Genomic DNA, 25,210 nt, shown 5'->3' on the forward strand with positions numbered 1-25,210 from the left:
CATATAAAAGACCTTTCATCTGACTGATTTTCCTTCTCATATTCCGTATAATTATTCTAAGTAACTACTTCTATTGTTAACTCTTCTATTGTTAAAAGTTATTTATAAGATATGTGTAAAATTTTATTGCAGAAGTTTTATGACATTTTGTAGATGTTCATAAGCCATGTGACAACAGCCTCAAAATGTCTTTCAACACTTGCCTATCAAAACCAATGTGGTTTAAAAAAAAAGTCCTTAATGACTCCTTGCAGTCCAAACAATAAGCTACAAACCAGTCAAAACATTTATAACAAATGCAAAACTAAGAGTGTGTTTGAGAGCCGTGGTCACGTATGTGTGCATTCCACTTCTGGAACATTTGGGAGTTTACTTTCTCCATCTTTAAGCGCAAATGCTTAAAGCACATAGAATTAGCTGCAAAAGTTAAAAATTTGGGGCCACAGTTGGTATCTCTTTTGTTAGCCATTTCCAGGAGCTGTAGTTACTTACAAGTCCTTCATCCTTCAGTGTAATTAGTTCACAGGTGGTGTCTGGGAAAGTCTTTGAAGAAGCTGCTGAATTCTTAACGCTGACTAAATAACTAACAGTGACAGGTCAGAGAGAATAATTGAGGAATCTTCTTTAATTAATGATTTCACATGTTATAAGGCACTTTTATAAAAATTGGACTTAGAGAGAGGGGGCTTTAACTTATTTAATATTCTCAGGAACAAAACCTATGCTTAAATGAGCTGTCTGGGCAGGCTGGACAGCTCCTTGAACTTCAGCTACTTCTCCCTGATCTGCCTCACTGCATATCTAGGATGGTTTAATATGTCAGGATACCAAAATAATACCTGCTTTCCGGCAGGCTCTGTTTGTTTCACAGGAAACATGTCAGTTCCCCGTTATTTTTTCTGTTCTCATGAAGTTGCAGTTCCCATTTTAATCAATACATGATTTGTATAAGGAAAATCTAGAGTTGTATTCTGAATCTCAGAATTTATGGCGTTGTTTCTTGCCATTAATTTTGTCTTTATGTGAAGAAGGCATCGTGTCCACTGAGCTAGAGACTTCTGCATGTGGGCAGCAGCCACGCGGTGCAGCCACGACTGGCGCAGCAGCGAACCCTGCAGCTCGGGTGAGCGCTCGGCCACGAGCCCCAGGAGGGAAGGAGGCTGTCCCCAAGTGCCCTCCTTCTGTATTTGACCATTAGGTCACCTTTCAGAAACATAACAACACCATAGGTCATGTAGCTCCAGTTTACAGGTATAAAGGCATACATAAGGTTACTGAGACTTGCTATGAGAGAGCAGGCATCAAAAAATGCATTAATCCTATCTAGTAATTTTGTAAAGTTTCATATTCATAATGTATTGTTGACATTTCATGTATTTCAGAGTGCCAGGCAGATGTGAAACTCCAGCATGGTGCTCTCTGCTGGAATAAACACAGTTTATATGTTCACCCACTATTATGCATCTGCACACTTTATCCGGTGTGCAATGTGTTACTGCAGGAATGTACAGCAGCTCGATGCAGGTTCTTAAACCAGTAACTCCTCAAATTATATACCTGCTACACTATGGGGAACAACTGCCTTAAAAGCATTATATTCACCTGCGGTTACAATCAATTAATGTATGTTTCAAAAATGTTTCTAAATCAGTCTGTGAAAGCTGCATTCTCAAAATCTGTGGCAATAGGTAAATGTTTAAGTAAAATGCATGTTTCAAGTTACAGTCTATGCTCTGTGACATTCTCTAAACTTTAAAGCCTGCATCATTTGAGAAGTGTACTATTCACTGCTCGCTGACTAGATGTATTGTTTAATATAAAAAGGACTACTTTCTATCAGCTGAAAAATAGGATTAGAAATAGGTCATTGTGAGTCCATTGATAACCTACTTGCTAAGCTAAAATGTAAAATGCAAGAGTATCTTTTCTGATATTTATTGCCTACGGGCCTTCTGTCATGGGGGATTTCAATATTAATGAGTTTTCCCACAAACCTGAGAAGCCCACATGGGTGGCAAAGCTGCTCTGACACTCACCAGCTTGCTCAGCCAGGGCTTCACACAGAAATGAGAACACCCGAATATTTCAGAACAGAACTCATTGATCATTTTGCTGAAATATCATGTTTTAACCAAGAAGAGCTCTTGGGAAATGCCAGGAAAGCAGTGCAGGGACATCTTTGAAATGATGCTTGTAGCATATGAGGAGGGTAGAGAAATTGGGAGGCAGGCAGGGACTGCTATCCCAGGAGCTGCTGCTGCCTCGGTGCCCCCCTCTGTCCGATGCGGGGCAATGAGCCCCCTGCCCGGGGCTCTCGGTGCTTCGGGGCATGCTGAACGCCGCACCCCAAGGCCTGGTGTCAGTGCTTTATCCTTACAAAAGCCATTAATCCGCCCTGGGACTGGGAGCACTTGCTCCTGGGCAGGCTGGGGCAGTAAGCCCTGGGCTTACCTTCTGCTCTTTGTCTGCAAATGTTGCTTACTGCCCCAAAGCATGCCAGAAATCAGGTGTTTGCACACTTGGTGTGTAGCACACCAGGTGTGACCCCACGCCAGGGACTCCCAGGAGGGACCACAGCCACGAGCTGCAGTGCTGCACCAGCACAGCAAGGGCACACCAGTACTGGGTCTCCCAGTCTGTGACTGCAAGACAGTCAAGCTGCTCCAGAAGAACCTGCATATACGGACATGTTGCGATTGAGCAACGAGAAGTTGGAGATCCAGAATGTGATTCATTAGCAAAAAGAGAGCAGTCTTTGTTTCTATTTATCACATAAGGGTATGTTTTATGTGAAGGTTTTATCAGCCAGAATTGGCTGACTACAGTCATTCATAGAGGAATAAATATGCATATATCCATCTAGATGAGATGTGCAGCCATGTGCAGAACTTGAAAATGTGTATGTAACTGTGTATATATAACTTCTGGGAGGGTCCCAACTCTGCACAGAATGTAAAAGAGTCTGCAGCTACAGGTTGGGAAGGCTCTGACAGCCTTGGGTTGCTGCAGGAGGGAAGGCTTGGGGGAATAGGGGACTTGTCAGAAAATGCCCATTTGAAAGCTCCACGAATATGTCAGTTTTAAAGAAATTCAAATACAGGACTGTTGAGTTTTGAGTGGAAAAAAAAAATACTGGCTTCCTTCCAGGCTACCCATCTTTTCCCAGGCTGCACTTCTTTTCTTGTCTTTCCCTGTCTGAATTTCTCACCAAATGGAAATTTCAGTTTCTTGCCAGCTTCATCTACAGTATCTATGCAACGTGGACATTTAGATGCAGTTGGCAGCAATATCTCTAGCTATGTCGGATGAAAACCGACATCCAAAGATAATGTGGGATCAGCCATTTCCTTATTCTGAACCCAATATTTAAAGGCATATCTTTGCATCTTTATCTTTCCTTATTAAATACCAATCACGAGGCAGTCTACCAAACTGTTTTTTAAATAGTTTGGTCCTTTCTAGATGAAATCTTAAGCATCTCATCAGGCAACCCAAGAAAGACTGGATTATGCATTTTTCTTCCAATATTCTTTTCTTTGTTAAAGAAAGGAGAAACTTATAGGGAAAAATGTAGACATGATAGTTGGGCCACCTCATGTCCTTCGAGGTGTGCAGTCATGAAAGGCTTACGCAGCAGCTCTGAATAGTAAAACAAATGTTGATTTGTCATGAGTTGTCACTGCTCCCAGGGTGGTGCATCTTGGTTTTAGCCTGTTTTGGTGCAGGACTCTACAATTTTTGAAGATGAACCTTCCAAAGAATTGGAAATGGTTTTAGAGGCACAAACACAGCAGTAAGTGCAGCAGAGCAGCCCCTGAACATTTGCAGTGGCAGGAACAGCCCCTGGCTGCGAGCAGATGGAGGTCACTCACTTGTGGAGCTGCACTGAATAAAACAGAGATGGTTTGCTCAGAGCTGGACCAGAGCTCAGCGTCTCGCCTGTATTGTTCCAGTTATATACAGAAGCCACTTACACAGTGTCCTGCAGCACCATGACCTTTGCTGTGTTCCGGGCCCAGGTTGCTAATGAGAATTTATGACCTGAATACTAAAAAATGAACAATGTCTTTTGAAGGGCATAGGGCAACACTCAGTGTGAGTGTGGTAGTACCAGAGGTTTGTCTCTTTGAGCAGCAAGTCTTCATGGGAACCTTACACCCATTTAGGACCTAATATAAAAGTAGAAGGAAAAACATTAAGAGCCCAGATGTCAGGCCCAATTCACCATATGCTACTCCATTTATCCAGTAAGTTTTACAAGGAAAATTCACCTTGTAATTGTTCCTATGATTTGGCTCCTGTATATGATTTTCATTAAATCCAGATTTTAATTGAACCTCTGAATTTTGAGGTATTGGAAAACCTGTGGAGCCAGCTGGTGAAAGTTTTAAAGATGGTTTTCTTCAAGATGAAAGTTTTGCCAAGTATTTTGCCACTTATCCACCTCTGAGTCAGGCATTCTGCTAAGAATCGCTTGGTGTTAGGCAACAGGAGGCTAACCTGTCCTGCAGCAAGGTCCCGTGCTGCACCATACTGCCGTTGGTGACACTGGGTGAGAGGGGGGCGCGCAGTGCTGCCTGTCGAAACACACACGAAACAAAGTGATTGACCCTGAGCCTTTTGCACGTTAAGTAGAAAATGTTCTCTCATTGTTAAGGTCCATGTCTCAGCTTGCATTTCTCTCAGTCATATTCCAAATGGTGGGGATGCATCTTTTTGGCTTCAGAAATTTTTTGATAGAATTTGTCCTTCTTAATATCTCTGATTGCGACTGAAATGATTGCCTACCATTCAGCCTCCTTATTCAACAAGCACAGTATATAAAAATACACCGAATGAGTTTTCTGCCAAACTGAGGCAATTCAGAGAACAACTCAGATTTGAAAGATCAAGAGCATGTTCACTTGAATGAACAGGGTATGGATTTTATAATAGGAAAACAGCAAGTAATTTGAATAGTCCGCAGTAAATTGTCAAAGCAAAGCACTCGAGCTATAGAGACATTTCGGGAATAAGTAATGCCTGCAATGTTGTTTGTAAGGTTTCCATACCTGTGGTCCCCCATGGCCTCCCATTTAGAGTACTTCATTTTAAATGAAGGAGGAGATGTGTTTTACAAAGAGGTAGAAAGCCTCACACCAGTAAACGCAGATTATCGCTACCCAGGTCTCATTGAGTTATGTGGAAGGTTCATTTTGCAGAAACATGAAGAATTTTTGTAGCTTAAGGGTTATATGCAGTACAATTTAGAAAAAAAAATAAAAATGAATTGTGTATGGAACAGAATATGTCCTTCTCCCCTGTGTCTCAAATAGTATCAGAGGCAGTTTTAAAGGACTCCAAATCCATCTCTGTCTTCCAAAAAGCCTAGCTCTTTAGAAAGGCATGACATCGGGTATGCACACAAACTGTGACTCCAAAAGCACCCTTAATTCCCACCGGGGTTAGAGAAAGAGAAAGGTGAAACTTTCATCACCGACTGCCAAGCTTTCCTACTGCCCAGAGGGGGACATACACCATTTTCCCTGCCATTACTTGTTTTTTTTTTTTTTAATAATATGACATCCATAACTACTTTGAAAGTTGCTAGCATTCCTGCCCAGTGCCATGTATTGTCTTCTGTCCCGTCTCTTAAAATCCTGCTTTTGTGCCAAAATTGATGGCAAACTGAAATTGCCCATTGGCCGGATGGGAAACATTCTGACTGTCTGTGTGCTGCTTTCACATGATCCAAGGGACATACACGACATTAAGATTATCTGGTTGCTACCTCCAAATGCTGCGTTATGTGAAGAAGAGCTGAGCTGCAGCTCACATACAAGGTGATTGCTGAGGATATTAAAGAACCTTTTTTGGCATGCTATTTTCCTGCTTCAAAGTGCATTTCAATATTAACTGCAGCATATTTCTACTGAAAAGAACAAATTTGTGAATTCAGAAGGGTGTTGAGAGCAGAAGGCTCTTGGCAGCTGTCCCCAGGCCCCCAACAGCTCTGTGGCTCGTGTCAGGCCCTTTGTGACAGGAGCTCAGGCAGCAGGGAGCAGCCCCGTGTGCCTTTGCTGGTGTTGTCCCCAGCCTTCCTGCATGTGTCACTCACGAGGCCGTAGCCGCTGTAGCTCATCTTCTCTTTTCACCATGGGGTACCTCCTCTATATGTTGTGCCAGCAGTGCATGCAGATGCAGATACGCGTCCACACAGAGACATTTGCAAAAATCTGGATGGTTTCAGACCCAGCTGCCTCCATACCACTGACAGTATTTCACTGATAATTCCACTTCTGGAAAAAAAAAAAAAAAAAAAAAAAAAAAAAAACGTATTTATATATAAACATAAAGCAAGGTGCAGACTTTCATTAGTGCCCAACAGGTTTATATGTTAGCTGGTCAGGGACCAGTAACTGCAAGAAGTGGGGGACAGAGTACCAGGGTTGATGCAGGCAGCCTACAGGTGGGGAAGGGGCCTCCTGCTGAGGCACACACTGTCCCTTCTTTCAGCGGTCTTCACCAAAATGTTATATTAATGGATAGAGACTTTCAAAGTCACGAGTCTTAACAGGAGTCTTATGCCTAAAGCTGCCAGTCACATTTGAAAAATCTGTTTTGTGTGTTTTGGTTTTTTTTTCCTCTCTCTCTTCTACATAATAACACATGCAGAGCTGAGCCATAATGTCTCCAAAATCCTCTGGATTAAGCTGAAAAGCAGGTGGGGAAGGCTGGTGCATGAAAAGCCTCCGAGTGCCAAATCCTCCACCGGCAGCACCTGGAGGGGGCCTGGGTCTGTGCAGGCCTTCCTTCAGTGCGGAGGCCTTCACTGCGGGGTCCAGCGTGTGCAGCCAGAGGCAAGGGGGTGCCCGGTTCCCCCACAGCCTCCCCCAGAACCCAGAGCAGCTGCTGCTTTGTCCTGAGCTGGGATAACCCCACACTGCTCATCGCGGGCAGCGGTGGCTGGAGATAAACCACACAGCATGCTCTGGTGCTGCACTGCTGCTAAAGGCCCCATGTCCCCAGGCCATCCCCCTATGTCCCCAGGCCATCCCCAGGCCATCCCCGTGTTTACATTTACACCAGAAAGTGTGACTTTTATCCGCTACTGTACTATCATAGAAAAAAAAAAGCAGGAATAAGTACAACATAGATTTGGTCATGTCAATGGCCTGCTAGCACACCATTTTCCATTACAGGATGCACATCAATGAAAAGTAGCTAAAACTGATCTTTATAGTAAGAGTTTCTGGTTTGCAGTAAGGAATTAAAACACTCAGTTCAGTTTCAGTTTAGAGTTAGCACTTCAGAGGGACTCAGTAGGTCATGGTGATGGTTGGATTGGATGATCCTGAAGGTCTTTTCCAACCAAGGTGATTCTATGATGATAAGCGCTTTCTCTATTTTTTGTGGCTGTAGTTTATGTGATGTTTGCTAAATCCTCAGCTCACAGATGGTGGACCCCAGAATTAAAGCAACAGCTTTAAATAAAGGAATTAAAATAACAGCTTTAAAGCAACAGCTTGTGTCCCTGCACAAGCAAGAGGTTGTCAGCCTCAAAGGATTAAACCTTATCACAGAGAGGGGAGGATGTGCCTGAAATTCATATGCTTACATCACTGTTGTATAACATGAACACACTGAAGACCAATTTAAATTCATTGAAATGAGGGTCCCATATCCAGTCATACTGACAGCAGGGTGTGTTGCACAGTCTCAAAAAACAATTAAAGCATAAAATAGCTTCTAGAGTCAGACAACAGGTTTTCACAGTTTAAAAGCTGCTTCGTGCTTTCCCCTAGGATCACCATCTTGCAAGCAAGGAGAACTGTAGGTGCAAAAAGATACTTGGGTAGCTGGGTAAGAATAGCTACAGGTGCGATTTATGCTTAAGAAAGGAGAAAGCAAGTTGTCAAAAGGAAAAATCTGCTTTGCTAAGTGCTGCTGCAGAAGGGTTTGTTATACCTGGAGAGTTTAGCATATGTTAAAGAAGAAAGGAAGAAATCACATTTTCGTAACGCACAAGGTGGCCTGGTTCCTGCCACCCGCGGTTTGTTTCCCAGAGCCCCACGTGCTGCGCAACAGCCAAATTGTCCTAATGGGGGTGAAGTGACAGAGGAGATGAATGCCTTTCCCTTGAGTCATTTTCTGATAAAGACACATCGCTTAGCTGCAAGATGACAAACTATATGTTCAAAGTGACAAATCATTTAATTAAAATTTACAAGCGGTTAAATACTGTTTGACCCAAATGGAGGCAGTTATCATGAATCAATTCATGGAGGAGGAACTAGGCTTCCCAGCAGATCGATAGCTCACAGCTACAGTACCTGGACAGTCTCTGCATTTCTTATGTGTTAAGAGCCCTTTTGCTGGCTGCTGTGCAGTCTAGCTCACAAAAGATCTCAATCAAGTTGAAAAGTAGTAACAATTTTACTTAGGCAGTGTTTGAACACTCAAGTTTCATGAATAGTTAATGTCACATCATGAGTTCAAGAAAAATGGTCTTCTATCTTAAGAGCAAATAGCTCAACTTTTGATGAGTTATGTTTTTTTATTGCATATACAGGCCAGTGGAAATTGTAATCATCTTTCATGAAAAGGCTCGACAGTTTTTATTATAGGAAAGTAAGGGTGGCCATTGCATTTACTAACTAACGTAGTAATGTGAAATTGCCAGGGTAACACACTTTTTTATTTATGCTGCCAAGCACATAATGTTCTGGTAGTTTCATAAAAATATATATTAGAGGAATTTCACATGCCAGCAAGCTGTAGATCTCTTTTATGTATATGACTTATCCGGTGTCCTTCAATTTAAGACATACCCCATTACAAAGAACAAGATTAAGCAGTATTGACATACAAGACAAACTCAAGAGATAATACTGGTCTGACCAGACATAATTCAAAGTGGCACTGTATTTAAACTCTTTTGGAATTAGTAAACAGTTTGACTTTGCTATTTATTTCATCCATCACCTTATTATAATGAGAGCACTATTGATGATTGATTAGATATCAGCGTGGTTCAGCAGTAGACTTCCATGAATTCAGGGGGGTTTAATTCACCTCTAAAACCAGAGCAGTATATACACTATGCAGAAATACGACCAAGAGAATTCCCAAAGAAGTGCTTGAGAAATTCAGCAGAATAGATGAATAAAAAATAAATCTTTAGAAATCATCTGACAACTTCCCCATTGGAATATTTGTTTAGGGGTTGTCAGCTCCTCCAGCAAAAATGTTCCTTTTTCATACACATTCACCAAAAAGGCAAGAAATCATGTACTAACCTGTTAACTCAATATCCTTTGTCAAGATCAGAAGAATGATGTTCAAATTGTCCAGAAGCTGTAAAGTTCAGTGTAACAAAATTGTCATTCGCAATGTTATATGACGTAGCCTGAATGTAGCAGAACCAACAAAATCTTAATGATATATGAGGACTATCAAAGGTTGCCACTGAATACATAGATTTAATATGCTGCTTAATTCAAAAGCTTATTTACAATGTCACGCTTCATATTGAGGAAAATGATTCTGACAACCAATCATTTAAAATACAGAGAGAATGATTTACAAAAGGTCAGAAGTACAAATATTTTACATATTAGCTACTATCAAATTCATTTCCTCTAAAAGTTAGAAGGATCAGCAAATGTCTTCAAAGCTATTTACAATATTTCAGCATAAGACCCAACCTCTAATTACCAATATAAGTCATAAATAATTGTCAAGTATGCAAATGAACCCAAAAAATCTATCAAATTAAAGTAATTAGCTCCCAAGTCAAATTTTTCTGTCGCATTAAAATGCTTTTACTTTTCTTAAATGTGACATTTAAAAATGAAGGCAACATTGTCAGGGAAGCAGTTATTGTAAGCTGTCAAAATTACATGCATAAGTACCCAATTGCACATGCCATGCATATTATTTCAGAAACAATCTGACTGTCTGTGTCTTGGCAATTGGCTTTATAACCCGTAGCTGCTGGTACAGCACCACACTTCTGAACTGGGCCCATTTATCAAACCCGGACCCTTGCAGGAGACTCAGAATTGCCCACTTTATATGAAGATCTGAGCATGGTTATCTGGCACAGGGAGCAGCAGTTCTTGGCCAGGCTACCCTGGAGAGCCTTTCAGACATGGTGCTTTGGGGTCTGGATGGGAATGGGTCCCCCCACGTGAGGGACCACAACGCAGATATGGGGGAGCAGTATGGGGCGGCTGGCTTGCTTGTCCCAGTGCTTTCTCCAGCACTTTTCTAGTTGTCTTCTCAATGGCATCTTCTCCAAATCTGCATTTGCCATGTCCAATGGAAGGCCATGACCATCCAAATCCATTTAATTTTGGATGTCCATAACAACAAGAAATTGTAATTTATTTGTTCCTTGCCTGCAAGTTTCCCTCAGAATGATCCCTTTCTATTGCCATCCCATTCTACCTCTGTAGTTGTTGCTATTCTGCATCTGCCATTCAAAAAAAAGGGATCTAGACTCAAAATTACAAGCAGGTTTTGTGTTTCCTTTACCATGGCTGTGCCAGGAGTGACAAGGGTGAAGCATGCTCCTGGTGTGCTCTTCCCACAGGGGTGGCCCCGTGCTGCCGACTCCTCCTGAGCACAGCAGCACGCTTCTCGAGCATGCATCTGCAAGGGAAGGCTTTCACAGGGGGAATAACACTCTGGTAAGACCTGCAGTTGAAAGCTATAGTGTATCTCTTAAAACATAGAAATGTATGTCATACTTAGCATGTTAGCAAGCACATCGGTCTGCTGAGCACTTTTGTGAAATAAGAAAGAATTGCTTACTTTTGAATAATGAGAAACATGTATGCTAAGACATTGGAATAAATTTTTGCAAGCCTAAAATAGTAAAAGAAAAAAAATGAAAAAAAAAAAAAAGCAAAAGTATCAAATAGAAAATGTGTCAATAAAAAAAAATAGCGTACATATGTGCATCAGAGACAGTGTGTATGTTGTACTGCAGGCATACAAAAAGTCATCCTGCTGTAAGCAAATCTTGGAAGACAACTGTGACATCCATATTTACTGACTGTAGTGGAGCTCCAGAACTAGGTAGCCACATGCATTACATGGGCCTACAGTACATGGGACCTGTTATTGCCTAATATATTAAGTTTTCACATAAATAAGTTCAATAGAATTAGTTCTGATATCAGTTACAAGGAAGAATTTTCAAGTAATGAAGGGCTTTAGTAGACACATATTTACAGAACTGATCTAAAAGTGTTTGTTCATTCTCAACAAAGAGCTTATTTTCTCCAAAATCTGAGGTTTTGCATACATAAACTACAGAAGAAAAAAAAAAAAAAAAAAAAGTGGTTTTCTTCCCAAAGCTGGGGCAAGAAGGACAGTTTGGGATTTGTACATCTCTCTTTTGGATTACAGCTGAAAGTATGCAATAATTAAAAATAGTCCCAGTTCAGTATGTAGTCAGAACTTGTGTCTGAGTCCATACATTTCTCAAAACCAGACATGTAGATATCTCTACTGATGTCTTTTTGGAAATCTTGGGACATATGATGAGGAAGTCATCAATTCTGTTTGCGATTATCATGCACTATCCCATAAAAATACAGCACAGGTACTCCTGTATCAGACCACTCAGACTGCTGCGCAGTGATGCCGTACATCTCTACATATACACACCAGCACATTTTAATTCTGAGGTCATTATTTTTTACCATATTCTCTCCTAACAGCTAGAATACGCTGTTCTGAGCAATGAACAGCTTTCTTGTAAGCGAAGTCAGACCCAAGCTGTGTTTCCTGGCTTTGTTGACCACACTGATGTTACTGAATTATTTTTCTGCTGGCAGATAATAGGATGCTGTATGTTGTACTATCCAGTTTACACAAGTCTGTATCAAGGTGTCACCCTTCCTCTATAAAGCAGTAGTAATTCTGAAAGGCAGTGAAACAACAAGCAGTCATGTCAAATTCTCCATTCAAGGAATTAATGCTTTAGCCAGGACATTTAGTGAGCCTCAGGCATCTACCAAAGTGCCTGGTTGGTGAAACCAGCCCCCAGCCAAAGCCTGTGGCACCACGGCACCACCAGCCGGGTTACACGGGGGTCACTTTTATTTCAGGTCTGTGCGGCTGTGTTTCAGCCTAGGAAGCACAGCGCTAATGGAGACATCTGCGATTAGACTCATCTTGAGGGACTTTGGGGTTTTTGGCAGAAAAGGGTTTTGTCTGGGGCTTGTTTTCTGCCTAGATATGCTTGTGGACAGGTTACACGTCTGAAGACAACCTCGTGGCCGTGCCTGCAGCACCAAGCTGGGCAGACAGCCAGGCTTTACCATCCCCTGACTTCTGTTTGAATTTTGAATTGCAATTCTTGCCATTTCGAGGACCAGTTTTATTAAATAAGCCTTGTATTGTTAATAAAATCCTAGCCAGTGTTTCTAGCTCATTAATATGCAGTATCAGATCGTATAAAAATGACTATCAAGCTGTATTAGGCTTGCATTTATTCAGCTTTTCTCATATATGCTCCGAAGCGGCAGGGTGGATCTGATTCCAGAAAGCACTCTTCACTTGGCCTTTGGGCTAGGCAATAACTTTTATTTGAAAGCAAAGTTATTTGAGTCACAGAAGGTAACCTTTCCAAAGATATTACTGCTGAAATAAAACAGGAAATAATATTCCCCATCCCCCCCAAAAAAAATCTTACTTTTTTTAATAATACCTTGGGTATATTATTTTTAGCATACCTGAAGAAGGGGAGGAAAGCCAGGCAACCTCAAAGAAAATGGAAGTCAGGTTTTCTTTCAAGCCATAGAAACAATAGAGCCCTTTGACTTATTAACAGTTCTAAGGTGGGAACATCTGTGATAATTATAGCCCTTTGAAATCAGATACCACAGAGAAATGGGTTAAAACTGCAAGTCAAGTATTTGAATCTGGTTTTGATCTTACTATGTAAAAAGAAAGAGGAGAAAGAGGACGGGGACTAGAGGAGGGTGCCTACTCCAACCACACTGCAGGTGCCTGTGGGCACGGGCAGCGAGGACTGCAAGGGAAGGCTGCCCTCCGCAGCAACACACGAGCATTGTCAAGCCAAAGATAAATTTATCCTGCAAACAAGAGGACTCCTACCCATTCCGAAGTGCAGCTGTAGAAGAACTTTCCGTGGCTTGCTCCCAGTGGAGGAAAAGTAGCTGCTTGTATGATAGATCTGAAATTGTTTTTGAGGGAAATCACCAGATACGTGCAAGAGCAGAGCTGGATGTGATAAGACAAGAGGCTAATTGCAGATTCTACAGCTGTGCTCATTTTTCTGTGAGAATTAAATGTCTGTTTAAAGTTTTCTGCACGTTTTGCATACAACACGCATGTCCTTAAGGCATAGGAAAGAACTTGGAGCCAATTTCTAGGGAAGGAACCGGAGCCCCAGCACAGCCCATGCACAGACTGGGGAGCTGGCTCCGAGAGCCCCCGGCTCAGGTGGCTGATGCCTGTCTCTGCCAGCACCCACTCGTCTTTTCTTCCTGTGGAATATGTTATATCTCAGGTTCTAGAAGAGAAATGAATGTTTCAGTCACCTCTACTTATGCTGTCTTCCTGGAGTTTTTTAGTTTTTTAAAAGGCCTGAAGAGAACACCTGGAAGGCTCTCTTCCCACCAGCAGGAGTTGGATATTTGGTGTCAGTTTTGACAGATATTTGTCCACACTGCTCTTAGATCCAGCAATGACCCAGATTCCTCACCCTCCCCACACAACCCTGTGCTGAGTTTTCCTTCATAGCTCTTCTGGCCCCTACCTGCTGCAGCTCAGTCCTGCTGCTTCTGTTCTACCTGCTGCAGACACGGGAAGTACTGCCTTACCTTCTCCAGGGCAATCTTCATGTACATGTATATCCCATCAATACTCTTCCTCCTCCTCCTCCTTGGCTTTTAAACTGCCCTGCTATTCCAGCCTCCCTCGTGGCTGAGATGTTCTCCGTGTTCCTCTCGGGGCTGTGTGTCCGTCCCTGAGGTGACCCATCTGCACAAGACACCAGCTGCCTCGCTGCATTGCCTGCACTTCTGTTTACACATCACAGAAAATATTTGTCCTCTCATGGCAAAATAGCATCGATGATTCACCGAAATCACAGATGCGTTTCTGAGGAATTGTCAGAGTCAAGCCTTGTGCTTCCAGTAAGCATGCAGTTGGCTATTTTTGTTAAAGTGCAGGTGTTTTTTGTTTGTTTGTTTGTTTGTTTGGGGGGATAATTAAATTGAATGTTTTCTGTTTTTGTGTGTGTGTGTGTTTGTTTTTACTAAGTTTAATTCACTATTCACTAAGTTTAATTTGAATAACCCTGCCTTCCAGGATGCTCGTGGCTCCTTCCCCTTGCAGCACATGCAGCTTTGGCACCTGGAGGTCCATGCATTAAAATGCCAGCTCAGGTGGCCCTGGCATGGTCTTTGTGTCAGCACTAGAAGAGCAAAGGCGTGTGATTTAGGACTTGCCCACATTGCTGTGTGTTCCTGCTTCCGAGCAGCTATGTTCAGGCTCAGTCTGCCTGGAAGGCAGCGAGGTGTCAGCTCACTGCCGTCGATTACCTGCTCTGCTTCACTCCCCAGACAACGCACTTGGCCATTTTCTTCTGTCCCCTTTCCTGGTTAGATGTGGAGCCTGCGTGGTTGCACAGGTTCATCCCAGCACAGTGGCTGGTACTTGTCTGTCTGCCAGAAGTGGTCTCTGACCTTCGAGGCCAGTGTACATCAGAAATTCTCAAATTCTTAAAGGACACTTCATTTGTTCCGATACGAGTGCACATTTCATCTGTGGAAAGAAATTTGAGATAACTTGAATATAAAGGTTGATGTATGAAGCCAAATTTTATTTGATTCCTTCACAGTAATTTTCCTCATAAATACTTCTTGGTATTAAGAAATATTACTTGCAGTAGGAATGGGGTATGTTAGGGCTGTACTATTTTATCCTGCTAAACATTAAGGCAGTCTGTGCTTAGTGCCTGCTTCGTTTATCCCATTAATGTATTAGCAGGGCTCTTTTCCTTTGCATTATTTAATGGAAGGTTTTTTATTTGAAATGATCAAATCCATCTGTGTCTAAATGAAATTCCATTAAAGATACACCGTACAACAATGTAGGAGGGTTTAAAATTGTTTTTGTTTTTGCAGTTGCAACAAAGGCATGTCTGTAATATCCGAAAGATTAGAGTGAGCCTGCTTTGTCTGAGCAGCACTGTTTTTCTGATTTTATGATACCCAGCGACATTTGCTTGAAGAAAAAACTTGATAGACAGCAGCATGTGGGGAATCTATTATTTACACTGATTATCTACCAAACAGGCTTGTGTGTTAGGGTTGCTATTGTTAAGAGTCTCTCCAAATCACCATTGCCCATTTTTCCTGAGTTATCTGAATCCATTGTAAACATGTAAATGTGGAGTAACAAAAAGGGTGCGTGCCTGGCCCCATTGAGAAGCCCACACTTAGAAGCCACGGAGTAAGAACAGCATCAAGACCATATAATTAGAGCGAGCAATAACTATGGGGATTTTAGGTACCACTGCGTGATAATTGCTTTTAAACTGGAACTTTTCTGTTGGCAACCATATGCTAAAATTTAAAATGCAAGTTTGAAAACAAATCACACCTAGGCAATAAAGTTTTAACAATACCTTTTCATTGTGAAAACAGTCGCGGTATAATTGTGCTTGCATTCAATGTATTCCAATGCAGGAGGTCGGGTTGTGTCACGTTTCTTAACAATTTGACAGCGTGCTTAAAAGATGCTGAACAGAAAATGCTCACAGCCGCGGTGGGTGCTGTGTGTTACAGCAGTAGCAGGTCGGTGCCGAGCTCCTTTAGGAGCACACGTTGGCACCGATGCCCAGGGCGCTTCCTCTGCGGGTGGACGGGTGATGGCTCTGCAGCCAAGCGCTGTGCACCGGGGTGTGTAACAGATTGTATGGATCATATGGATTATAACTTCCGTAACAGAGGAAGTGTCCAAAATCGAGGGTTTTTAGCTATACAGACCTTCTGTCTGATTATAAGATATGCCATGTGCCTTCCTCCTTAGAAAGGGTTTTTCTTCTGATATGTGAAATGCTCTTCAGCAGTAGCATCCATTTAATTGGAATGAAAAGGTTATCTTACCTTCTCTCAATTAAGTTACCCAGATTTTGCCCATCTGTCTGTTACTTTACTTATGATCAAACTACCATCATTTTTTTAAGTACTCATTATCTAGAAAACTTACTATTTATAAGTTAGAAAATCTATAAATTTGTCTTTCTCTAAAATAATGCTACTTTTCCTACATCAAATGTTTTACTATAAATAATTGTCAGATTTAAACCTGCATTTCCACAAGAGTCACTGACAATTTGGAAAATTAAACATTAGATTTTTTAGGGTTTCATTTGTTATCACAGCTGTTGGCAGTGGGCTGTCAATAGGGGAGAGGCTGCGGGGAGGCTGTTGACCCAGGTGGGTTATCCTAAAAGGCAGTGAAAATGGGGAGATGCAAATAGGAGACAGCAAAAATGCTGAAGGTAAGCAGATTGGGCAGCCCCTTGGCACCGTCAGCACCCACGGGGCATGGCTGCTGCCCACCAAAGCTCTTCCCAGCACCAGAGTCACATTTCCAAACACAGCTCTGCCGAATTGCGGGGTACATCTCTGACTGTATCCTCTGCCGGAGCACGGGATGCCGCATGTACCAGTAGGTCTGCCCCAGGCACTTCTCAGAAGTTGCTGACTTTGGAAATGCTTTGTTCCAGAGGGTTATTTGAGAGCAGAAATCAAGACAGTTAGAAACCTTTTGCACGTAGTTAACAACCTCCATCAGTCATGGTTTTGCTTTCTCTATCACCTTAATGAAACGCAGCTGTTAAGTGTTCACTAAGGAGGTGCAGTTTTAACAACTGCAAAATGTGTCAGGCATGCCCCAGCCCATTAATGAGCAAGCAAAAGCCATCTTACTTAAATTTTACATTTCTGTGTATACTTTTTAGCTGCTTTCAGGTCAGTACTTCACCACTGACAACATCCAGCGTGAATTATTTGTGGGTATCCGAGTGGGAGCGCTGGGAAGGGCAGCTCTGCCTGCCGCAGGGGGCAGGGAGGGGATCGCACCTGAGCTCACACCTGGCTGCTGCCCCACGGACCTGGCTCTGCACAGCCAGGGAACCCAAATTCCCAGGCAAAGATCTCCTCGCTGATGAAGTTACAATGATGAATCGCTGAGCTAATTGCCATGCTTTGATTATTCCTCTTTCTTTTTAGCCCTGTAAATATAGCATTTTATATTGTAACTCAGTCAGAAGTATCAAGTACCGGTATCAAATTAGATACAGAGCATGTTGCAAATGGGGTCCTTATGACTGAAACAGGGAATCCTAAATTATTATTTTCTGTGTATTCACTAAGATACATGCAAACATACACAGGGGTAATATTTCACTTTAAAACATTGCTGATGGCATATTGATCCCAAGTATTTACCAAACTAAGCTTTAATATTTTAGCGCAACAAATAGTTGTTTTCTACTTTCACAGTTAGAGCAGTAATCTTGTATTCTTTGTCTTCCTATCTAAAAACACAAAAATGCTGCATTATTCATTTAAATTAGAAATAAGGAACAAATCAGTATAAACCATTCATTTTTTAACATTTCTTCATCTAACAGCAGCTTTGTGTGCAGTGTGGACGAATAGGACCTGACAACTGCTATCATTATCAATCCCCTCAGTCTCTTTGGGGTTCAGCTTCTGAATCTTTCTGCCAACACTCACACTTCAAAGAATGACAAAGCCACTCCATTAAGGCCCTCGCAGTCTGTGTCCTCACAGCTCTGTGTCAGAAGAAGCTGAAGAAGTTGAGTAAATCCATCCAGGCAGAGTTAGCTGATAGGCAACCTGTGCAATATTGCCTGCCTTATTTCTCAAGTATTTTCATGTATTTGTCTCAGCACTGCTAAGTGACTCCTGCCTACTAAATATATGAAGATGAAATTCTACCCCTCGACCTGGAGAATGGCTGTGTGGGTGTTAACAGAGGACCAAATGTGGCTGCTCCCTAGAGCAGAGCAGCGTATCAGATGTAGGTGAGGCTGCAGCGAGGTGCAGTCCCCAGCATCTTCCTCCCTGCTCCTGCCATCACCCTTTGTAAGCAAGAACTGAGACAAGCGACCACTGCGTGTAGGCAGGAACACGCCCAGCAGAGTGGAGCCACCTCGTCTCGCAGTCTGTCATGCCCAGTAATGATGTTTGTCAGGCTCCGTGAGCCATTACATGACATGTTTTTCACTTCTCTGAGGGGTAGGGCTGCACCGCTCTTAACTGATCTCTTCTCTTGACTCCCATCACTGTGATAAGCAAAACATTTTGACCATACATCATTTATAAATAATCTCTTGCAAATGTATGCCTTTATTTAAAATATAAGCATTTTGCATTTCTAATGCGTTCTGGGGATTTCGGCCTGTGCTGTACGCAATGTTCCTCTCTCATTAAAATGAATTTTGGTGACTCATAGCAGTGACACAAGGACATCAGACTGGAGTGGACCTTCTGAGTCATCACCTCCAGCCCCCAGCCACCACAGACACAGGCTGAATGCCGTTCCACTTTCCTAAATTACCAGCATTTCCCAAGCAGTATCATTGTGGTCAAAGCTCTGCTTAATCAAAGTCTCCATCTGGCAGATACTTTGAAAGGTTCAGATTTATCAATTTAACTTAACCAGTGAATTTTCCATCACTGTAGATTTCCTGCCTCGAGAATGATTGCATTTGCATAAGACTAGACAAATTGGTGTCCTTGCTGATTCATTGCTATACACAGCTCTTGGGTTTTCTTCTCCCAAGGTCAAGCTCCCTGCAATCCCGTCTGGCCTGCAAGGCACAGAGCACGGTTTCTCTTCTGACAAACATTCCTTTGGCCAAAACACTCGTGTGCCTGCTCTCACACTCTCCGAGCAGATTACCTCTCCTATCACAAGTCATTGCTTTCTAATTCAGTCCTTTATAGACTGCCGGCCTGCTCCTCCAAAGCCATAAATCCTCAACTAACTTCAAGTGTCACAATATTTAGAGATGTTATCTGTGGGACTCAAGTGAGCCTTCAGAGTCCCATTATCTTACAATCTTCTCTTTTAAAAAACATTTTTGACAGCCCAGACTTCTTCGTCTTTTTCTTACTGCTTTGACCTTGAGTTACTTTATCCCTGTCTTCTCAGTATATTTGAAATTTTGCATGCAAACTATTAAGGCTTTCTTCATGCAAACTATTAAGGCTTTCCTATAATAAATCATTAACCTGAATATAGTTAAATGAAATGCTTATTAACTTCTCTGCGCATAATCCATTTAACAGAATTACTCTTGCTTATTCAGACAACCCAAAGAGGTCCACGCTTTTGTCTACAAGGCATCACAATTAAAGCTTATAATTATTTCTGGTTAATGCAGTCCTTGGTGTTAGCAAATGTTGGTTTACACATATCAGCATAGTACTTTTCCTAATCTCTTGTGTTAATTAGAGATAGTGATATAATATTACTTTGCTCTTTTTTATTCACTACCAGGAGAGATGTAGGAATATAATCCTATCTGTGTGAAGAGTACGCTTAAACATTTTCACCACTGCTAAGTGTTATAAACCATTAGGATGACGTGGAATAACCGGTAACTTAGGAGGAAGGAGTGCGTGCACTTGGGCGGGCGCTGTGGTGGTCACGCTGCTGGGCCAGGGCCGGGCTGGCAGGGGCCTTGCCTCCTGCAGGGTGTTTGGTTCAGGTCAGTCAGTGAGAATGGAACCACTTTATTGAGCAGTGCTGATAGCACAGGGAATTACTGAGCAAGAGCAGAATTACTGAGGCGAGAGCAGAAGCTTTCTCCATTTGTCTCTGTTCCTGCTGTAACTGGACTGGCTGCTCGCACAGGTCTGAGGACTATTTTAGTGTACTAAGGGCCCAAAGGTGCTCTAAGGACCCAGTGCAATACGTGCACACTAACCCAGTTCCTGCAGCCCATGGCTGTGTGCAGATACTGAGGGCTGCTCTTGGCACGCGTGGATTCCTGCAGCCCCAGCCACTGCCCAGCTCCCAGCAGAGCTCCCGCAGGACACGGCAGCAGCACAGCACAGAGCGGGCAGGCGATGCTCCTGGGGACACGGAGCAGCATGGCTGGTGTTGAGAGTCCTGGGAGAGCCACGGGACGAAGGCGGCCTGAAGGGGAAACCTGCAGGGCAGTGGAGAAGCCACCTCCCACGTGCTGTGTGTCTTTTCCAGATTAGGAGTAGTGTGGGAAAAGCATGATGGAGCTGGTCTGAACATTCAGTTCAAAGTTCCTGAACAAGGAATCTGGAAAATTATCTTTGATTAATCTAACAATAAAATAAATTACTATCCCTCAATGACTGAAGCAGACATGTTTTAAATGTATTGCATCTTGTGAACGCTGGATGACATTATATTCCCAAACACCAGCCTTTTCATCAAGCTCATTTTAATCTTCTCCTAGATGAGAATTCACTTGCTTTCATGGTACCTCTACCACAGATTGGAGCAGAATTTGCACTGCCAGATCAGCACAAGGGGAACAAATAATCTGACCTTGGTTTCTATTGGAGACAGTTACCAGGATGTTGTTCTGAACGAGTCTTCAGACAGAGCAGTAATCCTCTGCAGACCAACTGCTGTCCTCCTGCTTGCTCTGTGCTCCGTAGCTTCGTATGCTGTGAAATCAGTTATAAACAGAGTGCTCCACTGTAGTGGTAGTTTGAATTATGGAGGTGTCTAGGATAGCTGCAGACGTAATGAGGGAGTCCAATAATCCATGCTTTTATTTAATGACTAAGCATACATACCTCTAGCACTATCTCACTGTAGAAATATAAAGACTGCAAATATGCGTGTGTCTGTGTGCAAAAAGAAGCTGTGAGTTTTGTGCTATTTTCAAGCATTTAAGGCTTTTTGCTAATTTCTAAACTTTTTTTTAGAGTGATACAGAGATCCCTAAAAAAAAAACAGGATGAAAAGTAACCAGTCCAAGTCCAAAATGACCTTGCCTGGCACTGCATAGCAACGATAATGAAAGCAAGGACTTTTTTTTACTTATCAAAAATGATTATTCATTCTAGATGAATGGCCAGGCAGGTCATACCAAGAATTTTTAAATTTCAATAGTAATTTTGTTTTCTGTACAACGTTCGTAACACATCACAAGAGATCTACAAAATTGTATTAATATTTGGGAACAAAAATTTCTTTTGCCACCAAAACAATCCAAGTGACACAGGAAAAGTTAATCAGAATACCAAGGTGAGAAAGTAAGGAACTGCAGAAACTTGTTACATATTCAGGACTTTTTATGAGCCAGGCATGCCATTTTAAACTGTATGCCATAGCATACTCACTATGACATTGTAATTGATGCCATCCGTTTGGCACCAGCAGTGAGAGGCAGGCATCTGCTTATAAATTCTCTTAGCAGCCCAGAAACACTTGGAGATTCCCAGAAGCCACATTAAAGTGGAGATGCACAAGAGCCTGGCAAGATTTCCAAAGCCGTGCTCTCCATCGGCAGCACCCCAGCAGCCACACAGGGGTCCCCTGGGTGGCACAGCCCTGCAGGGGTGCTGCCGTCTGGCCCGGAGCTGCAAAACATGCCCTTAGAGCACGCCCAGCAATGCCAGGCTGTCTCCACTGACAGCTGAATCAGAGGGCTGAAGCATCGCACCATAATGTACGCGCTGTGCTTCTCATCCTTTGCACTTATACTTCAAGTGTTTTCCAGCTGCCAGTTCCAGTTTGGTGGGTGAGGAAAAATGGCCCAGCTTTTTGAGCCTGCCTGTCTCTCCTGTGGTATGCAGCTCCAAAAAACAGCCTGCAAGGCCAATTGCTGGTCAGATTGCCTGTAGGCATGGCATGGATTTGGGGACTTTCCACAGTGAGAGCACTGCCTTTGGGGTCTCTTCAGGCCTTCGTGGACCAAAACTGAATAGCTCCAGTTTGGTTTTGTTTTTCTACACTGAATACCACTGCAACTCTAAGGAAAACTTTATCCATTGGATTATTATTGGCAGCGCCTAGTGACAGCAGGCTTATACCAGCTTGCCCTCCTTAAAAAATGTGAAGAAATGGAACAGGTATTGGAAGGGCTGGGGAATAATTTTAAGTGTTGGCTTCATCTCTCTCCCAGCGCCAGTCCCTGTGAGCTGGCACAGGAGCACTGGCTGGGGTTCCCCATGGGAACACAGCCCCCCCACCGTGTATTCAAATTCAGTCCCTTACACTTCTCCAGATTTCTTTCCCCTTCCATTTTCTATCACATCAAATGCTTTTGGTTTGTCAGCTTTGGGAGACATAATTCTTTTCTATTATTTACACAAGTATATGTGTTTTTCCCATTAATTCACCTAACACCTTTGTGCTGAAACGATCCAGATATGATTTAATAAGCTTTACAAAGATAGTGGTGGTTCATATGCAGGAAATCAGATTTACATAATTTTCCACTGGCTTTTAGAGCCACTGAAGTTCAAATTATCTTTACTTTGGGAAAACTCTTTTAATATGCTAAACAAAATACCACCTCCACTATGCTTGAGCTTGATATCATGGTTTTTCTAATACATCAAATGTTTTTTTTTCTGATATGTTAAATGTTGGCTTGCCATGCAGGTTTATCACAGAAAGAGCCTTTTGAATGAGAATGGGAGTGCCCAGTCCTGTAGTTAGTCATGGTTGCAAGTCATTAAACTGACTGAAGGTGAAACTCTAAAAGCAAGAACTAATTTGGTTGTCGTTTTTTTTTTTGTTTGGTTTACACATCTGACTTTGCGGAGTGTAAGATCAGGTGCGTCTGTGGGCTTTAGTGCTAGATAGAAAGTGGGTGAGCGGCAGAGGTAATGTGGTGCTCCCGGGCTCTGGGCAGGGTGTTTTACCGTCCCTTTTCTTTTCTGCTGTCTTGTATTTCACAAGAACAAGACTATTGGTTTCTGCTTCAGCCTTCTCCTGTGCTGCCCAGAAGGGCCAGCACACCGGCTGCTCACGGCGGCTGCAGACGGTTGTCTGTCTCCTCACTGTTTTCTTGTATTTTAACTCTTGTGCATGCATTTACTGTAATACTTAATTAGGAGTTCGAGAGAGGCTTTGTATTCAAGCAAGTAAATACAGTTTCATCAGAGACTGACAATAAATGTGTATCTCTTTGGCTAAGCAAAACTTTCAAACTTTGGCTCCAAAAGTTAAGTAGAAAACAAGTTGTTTTCCAACAGAGCTAAATACATTCACCTCTCATTGATTTCAGTGGAGATTTAATGCTCAGTAACTTAAAAACAGATAAATTATTCAGATGTTTAAACATGAAGCACTCATTTAATGTTAAGTATTCACATTTTAAAATGTTTGCATTAATAATGTTTTGTGCTCTTTAACACAACAAGTAATAGTCAGTGAGCATTGTCATGGGAGGGTTGTCTACTTTTGCAGCCTTTTCTCCTGTTTTCAGAAGAAAGCTTTTGCTGCTTTATATGTTATCGTAGAGGAAGTACTGAATTATAAGTATTTGGGGTTTAAGAGTAGGAATTTTCCCTTAACCCTTTTCTTTTCTCTTTGCAGCTCCCAGTACAGCCCAGTATGGGATCACCGGTGATGCCGAAGTCCTGTTCTCCTGCTGGTACCTTGTGTTGACACTGTCCTCTCTCACCAGCATATTCTACCTGAAGAACATCATTCTGCACTAAATGTAAAGAACCCTAAAAGGCTTTTAAGGATTCTCTGAAAGTGCTGATGACTGGATCCAATCTGGTAGAGTTTGTTAAAAGCAGCGTGGGATATAATCAGCAGTGCTTACGTGGGGATGATCGCCTTCTGTAGAATTGCTCATTATGTAAATACTTTAATTCTACTCCTTTTTTGATTAGCTGCATTACCTTGTGAAGCAGTACACATTGTCCTTTTTTAAGACGTGAAAGCTCTGAAATTACTTTTAGAGGATATTAATTGTGATTTCATGTTTGTAATCTACAAGTTTTCAAAAGCATTCAGTCATGGTCTGCTGAGTTGCAGACCGTAGTTTACAAAAAAAAAAAAAGATAAAAAGGAAAAAGAATATTGCAGTAAAAATGTGCTTCTTTAAGGCTGCAATACAACATTCAGTACCCTTCTTTAAAACATTCTATCCACATTTACACATAAACTTTTATTTCTTTTGATAAAAAAAAAAAAAAATCAATATTGCCTTCAAAATCTCTCTTCAAAATATTACACATATCTAGATTTTCTTCCAGCATGATATTCAGGTTTCAAGAATGAGCCTTGTATTATAACTGCATTGTGCAGTACTGCTTTTTGTTTTCTTCCTTTTTTCCTGCAAATTCAGCATGGGTGTGCCTTCATAAAACACTACTTTCCTCTTCCACTCCAACAATTTTGGAATGTGTTTTGGGAAATGCTAAAGCATCCTTTTGAGCATAACAAATCTCTAACTGAGGATGAAGGTGCTATTGGCTAGAAAGAAAACCTCCTCTCCCATCTCCAGTGGGTAACGGAACTGCTTCAGATGTATATTTTTAGGCAATCAGTGAAGGATAGCACCAATTCCTTTTATTTTTTCCTATCTATTAAGCAGTAGATGGTCTCTGTAAAAAACTAGTTTTCCCATTACAAAAGAGAACACAAATCATTTTGAAACATCTTTTGAACGTAAGAAGGTTTCTCTTAGTTATTCTAAATCAGAATTCTTAAATGGCTGTAAATGTGAGAAACTGAATTGTCCCTTTTATATTACCGGCAAAAAAAAAAAAAAAAAAAAAAGTGAATTGGTATTTTTCTTGCACTTAATTTTGTACTGGTTTGGCTAATTTAGCAATGATAAAGGATGCTTTTAAATATTAGATATCTGAAAATACATAAAGTATCAAGCAGAATTTTATATATATATAATATATATATAAAATACATATATATATTAAAACAAGGTTGCTCTAATAATTGTACTGAATTGCATGCTGCCGTCAATGATGCATCTTTACAGACAGGACTTCATTACTGACATACTAATACTGTACAAATAGCTTACCACAGCAGTTTAGTTCTCATACATGATTTCCTAGGACTGCAGTCTATCAAGATAAGACTCTCATTAACCTCAATGAAGGATCAAGTTTCAAAATAGCATATAACATTACTATTTTTTCTAAGCAGCCCCATACTGCATCATTGC

General features: G+C 41.8%; 1 protein-coding gene across 1 annotated transcript in view; it reads left to right on the top strand.

Annotated features, from left to right (window-relative positions):
• Positions 1-24,820, top strand: part of NEGR1 (neuronal growth regulator 1) — a 238,732-nt gene extending 213,912 nt beyond the window's left edge. Inside the window, exon 7 of the mRNA XM_032191887.1 lies at positions 23,605-24,820. Within this exon, the coding sequence (XP_032047778.1) occupies positions 23,605-23,729 (125 nt within the window). The 3' untranslated portion in view covers positions 23,730-24,820. The remainder of the gene's footprint in view (positions 1-23,604) is intronic.
• Positions 24,821-25,210: the final 390 nt, after the last annotated feature.

The sequence above is a fragment of the Aythya fuligula genome, chromosome 8 (genome assembly GCF_009819795.1).
Source record: "Aythya fuligula isolate bAytFul2 chromosome 8, bAytFul2.pri, whole genome shotgun sequence".
Lineage (NCBI taxonomy): Eukaryota > Metazoa > Chordata > Aves > Anseriformes > Anatidae > Aythya > Aythya fuligula.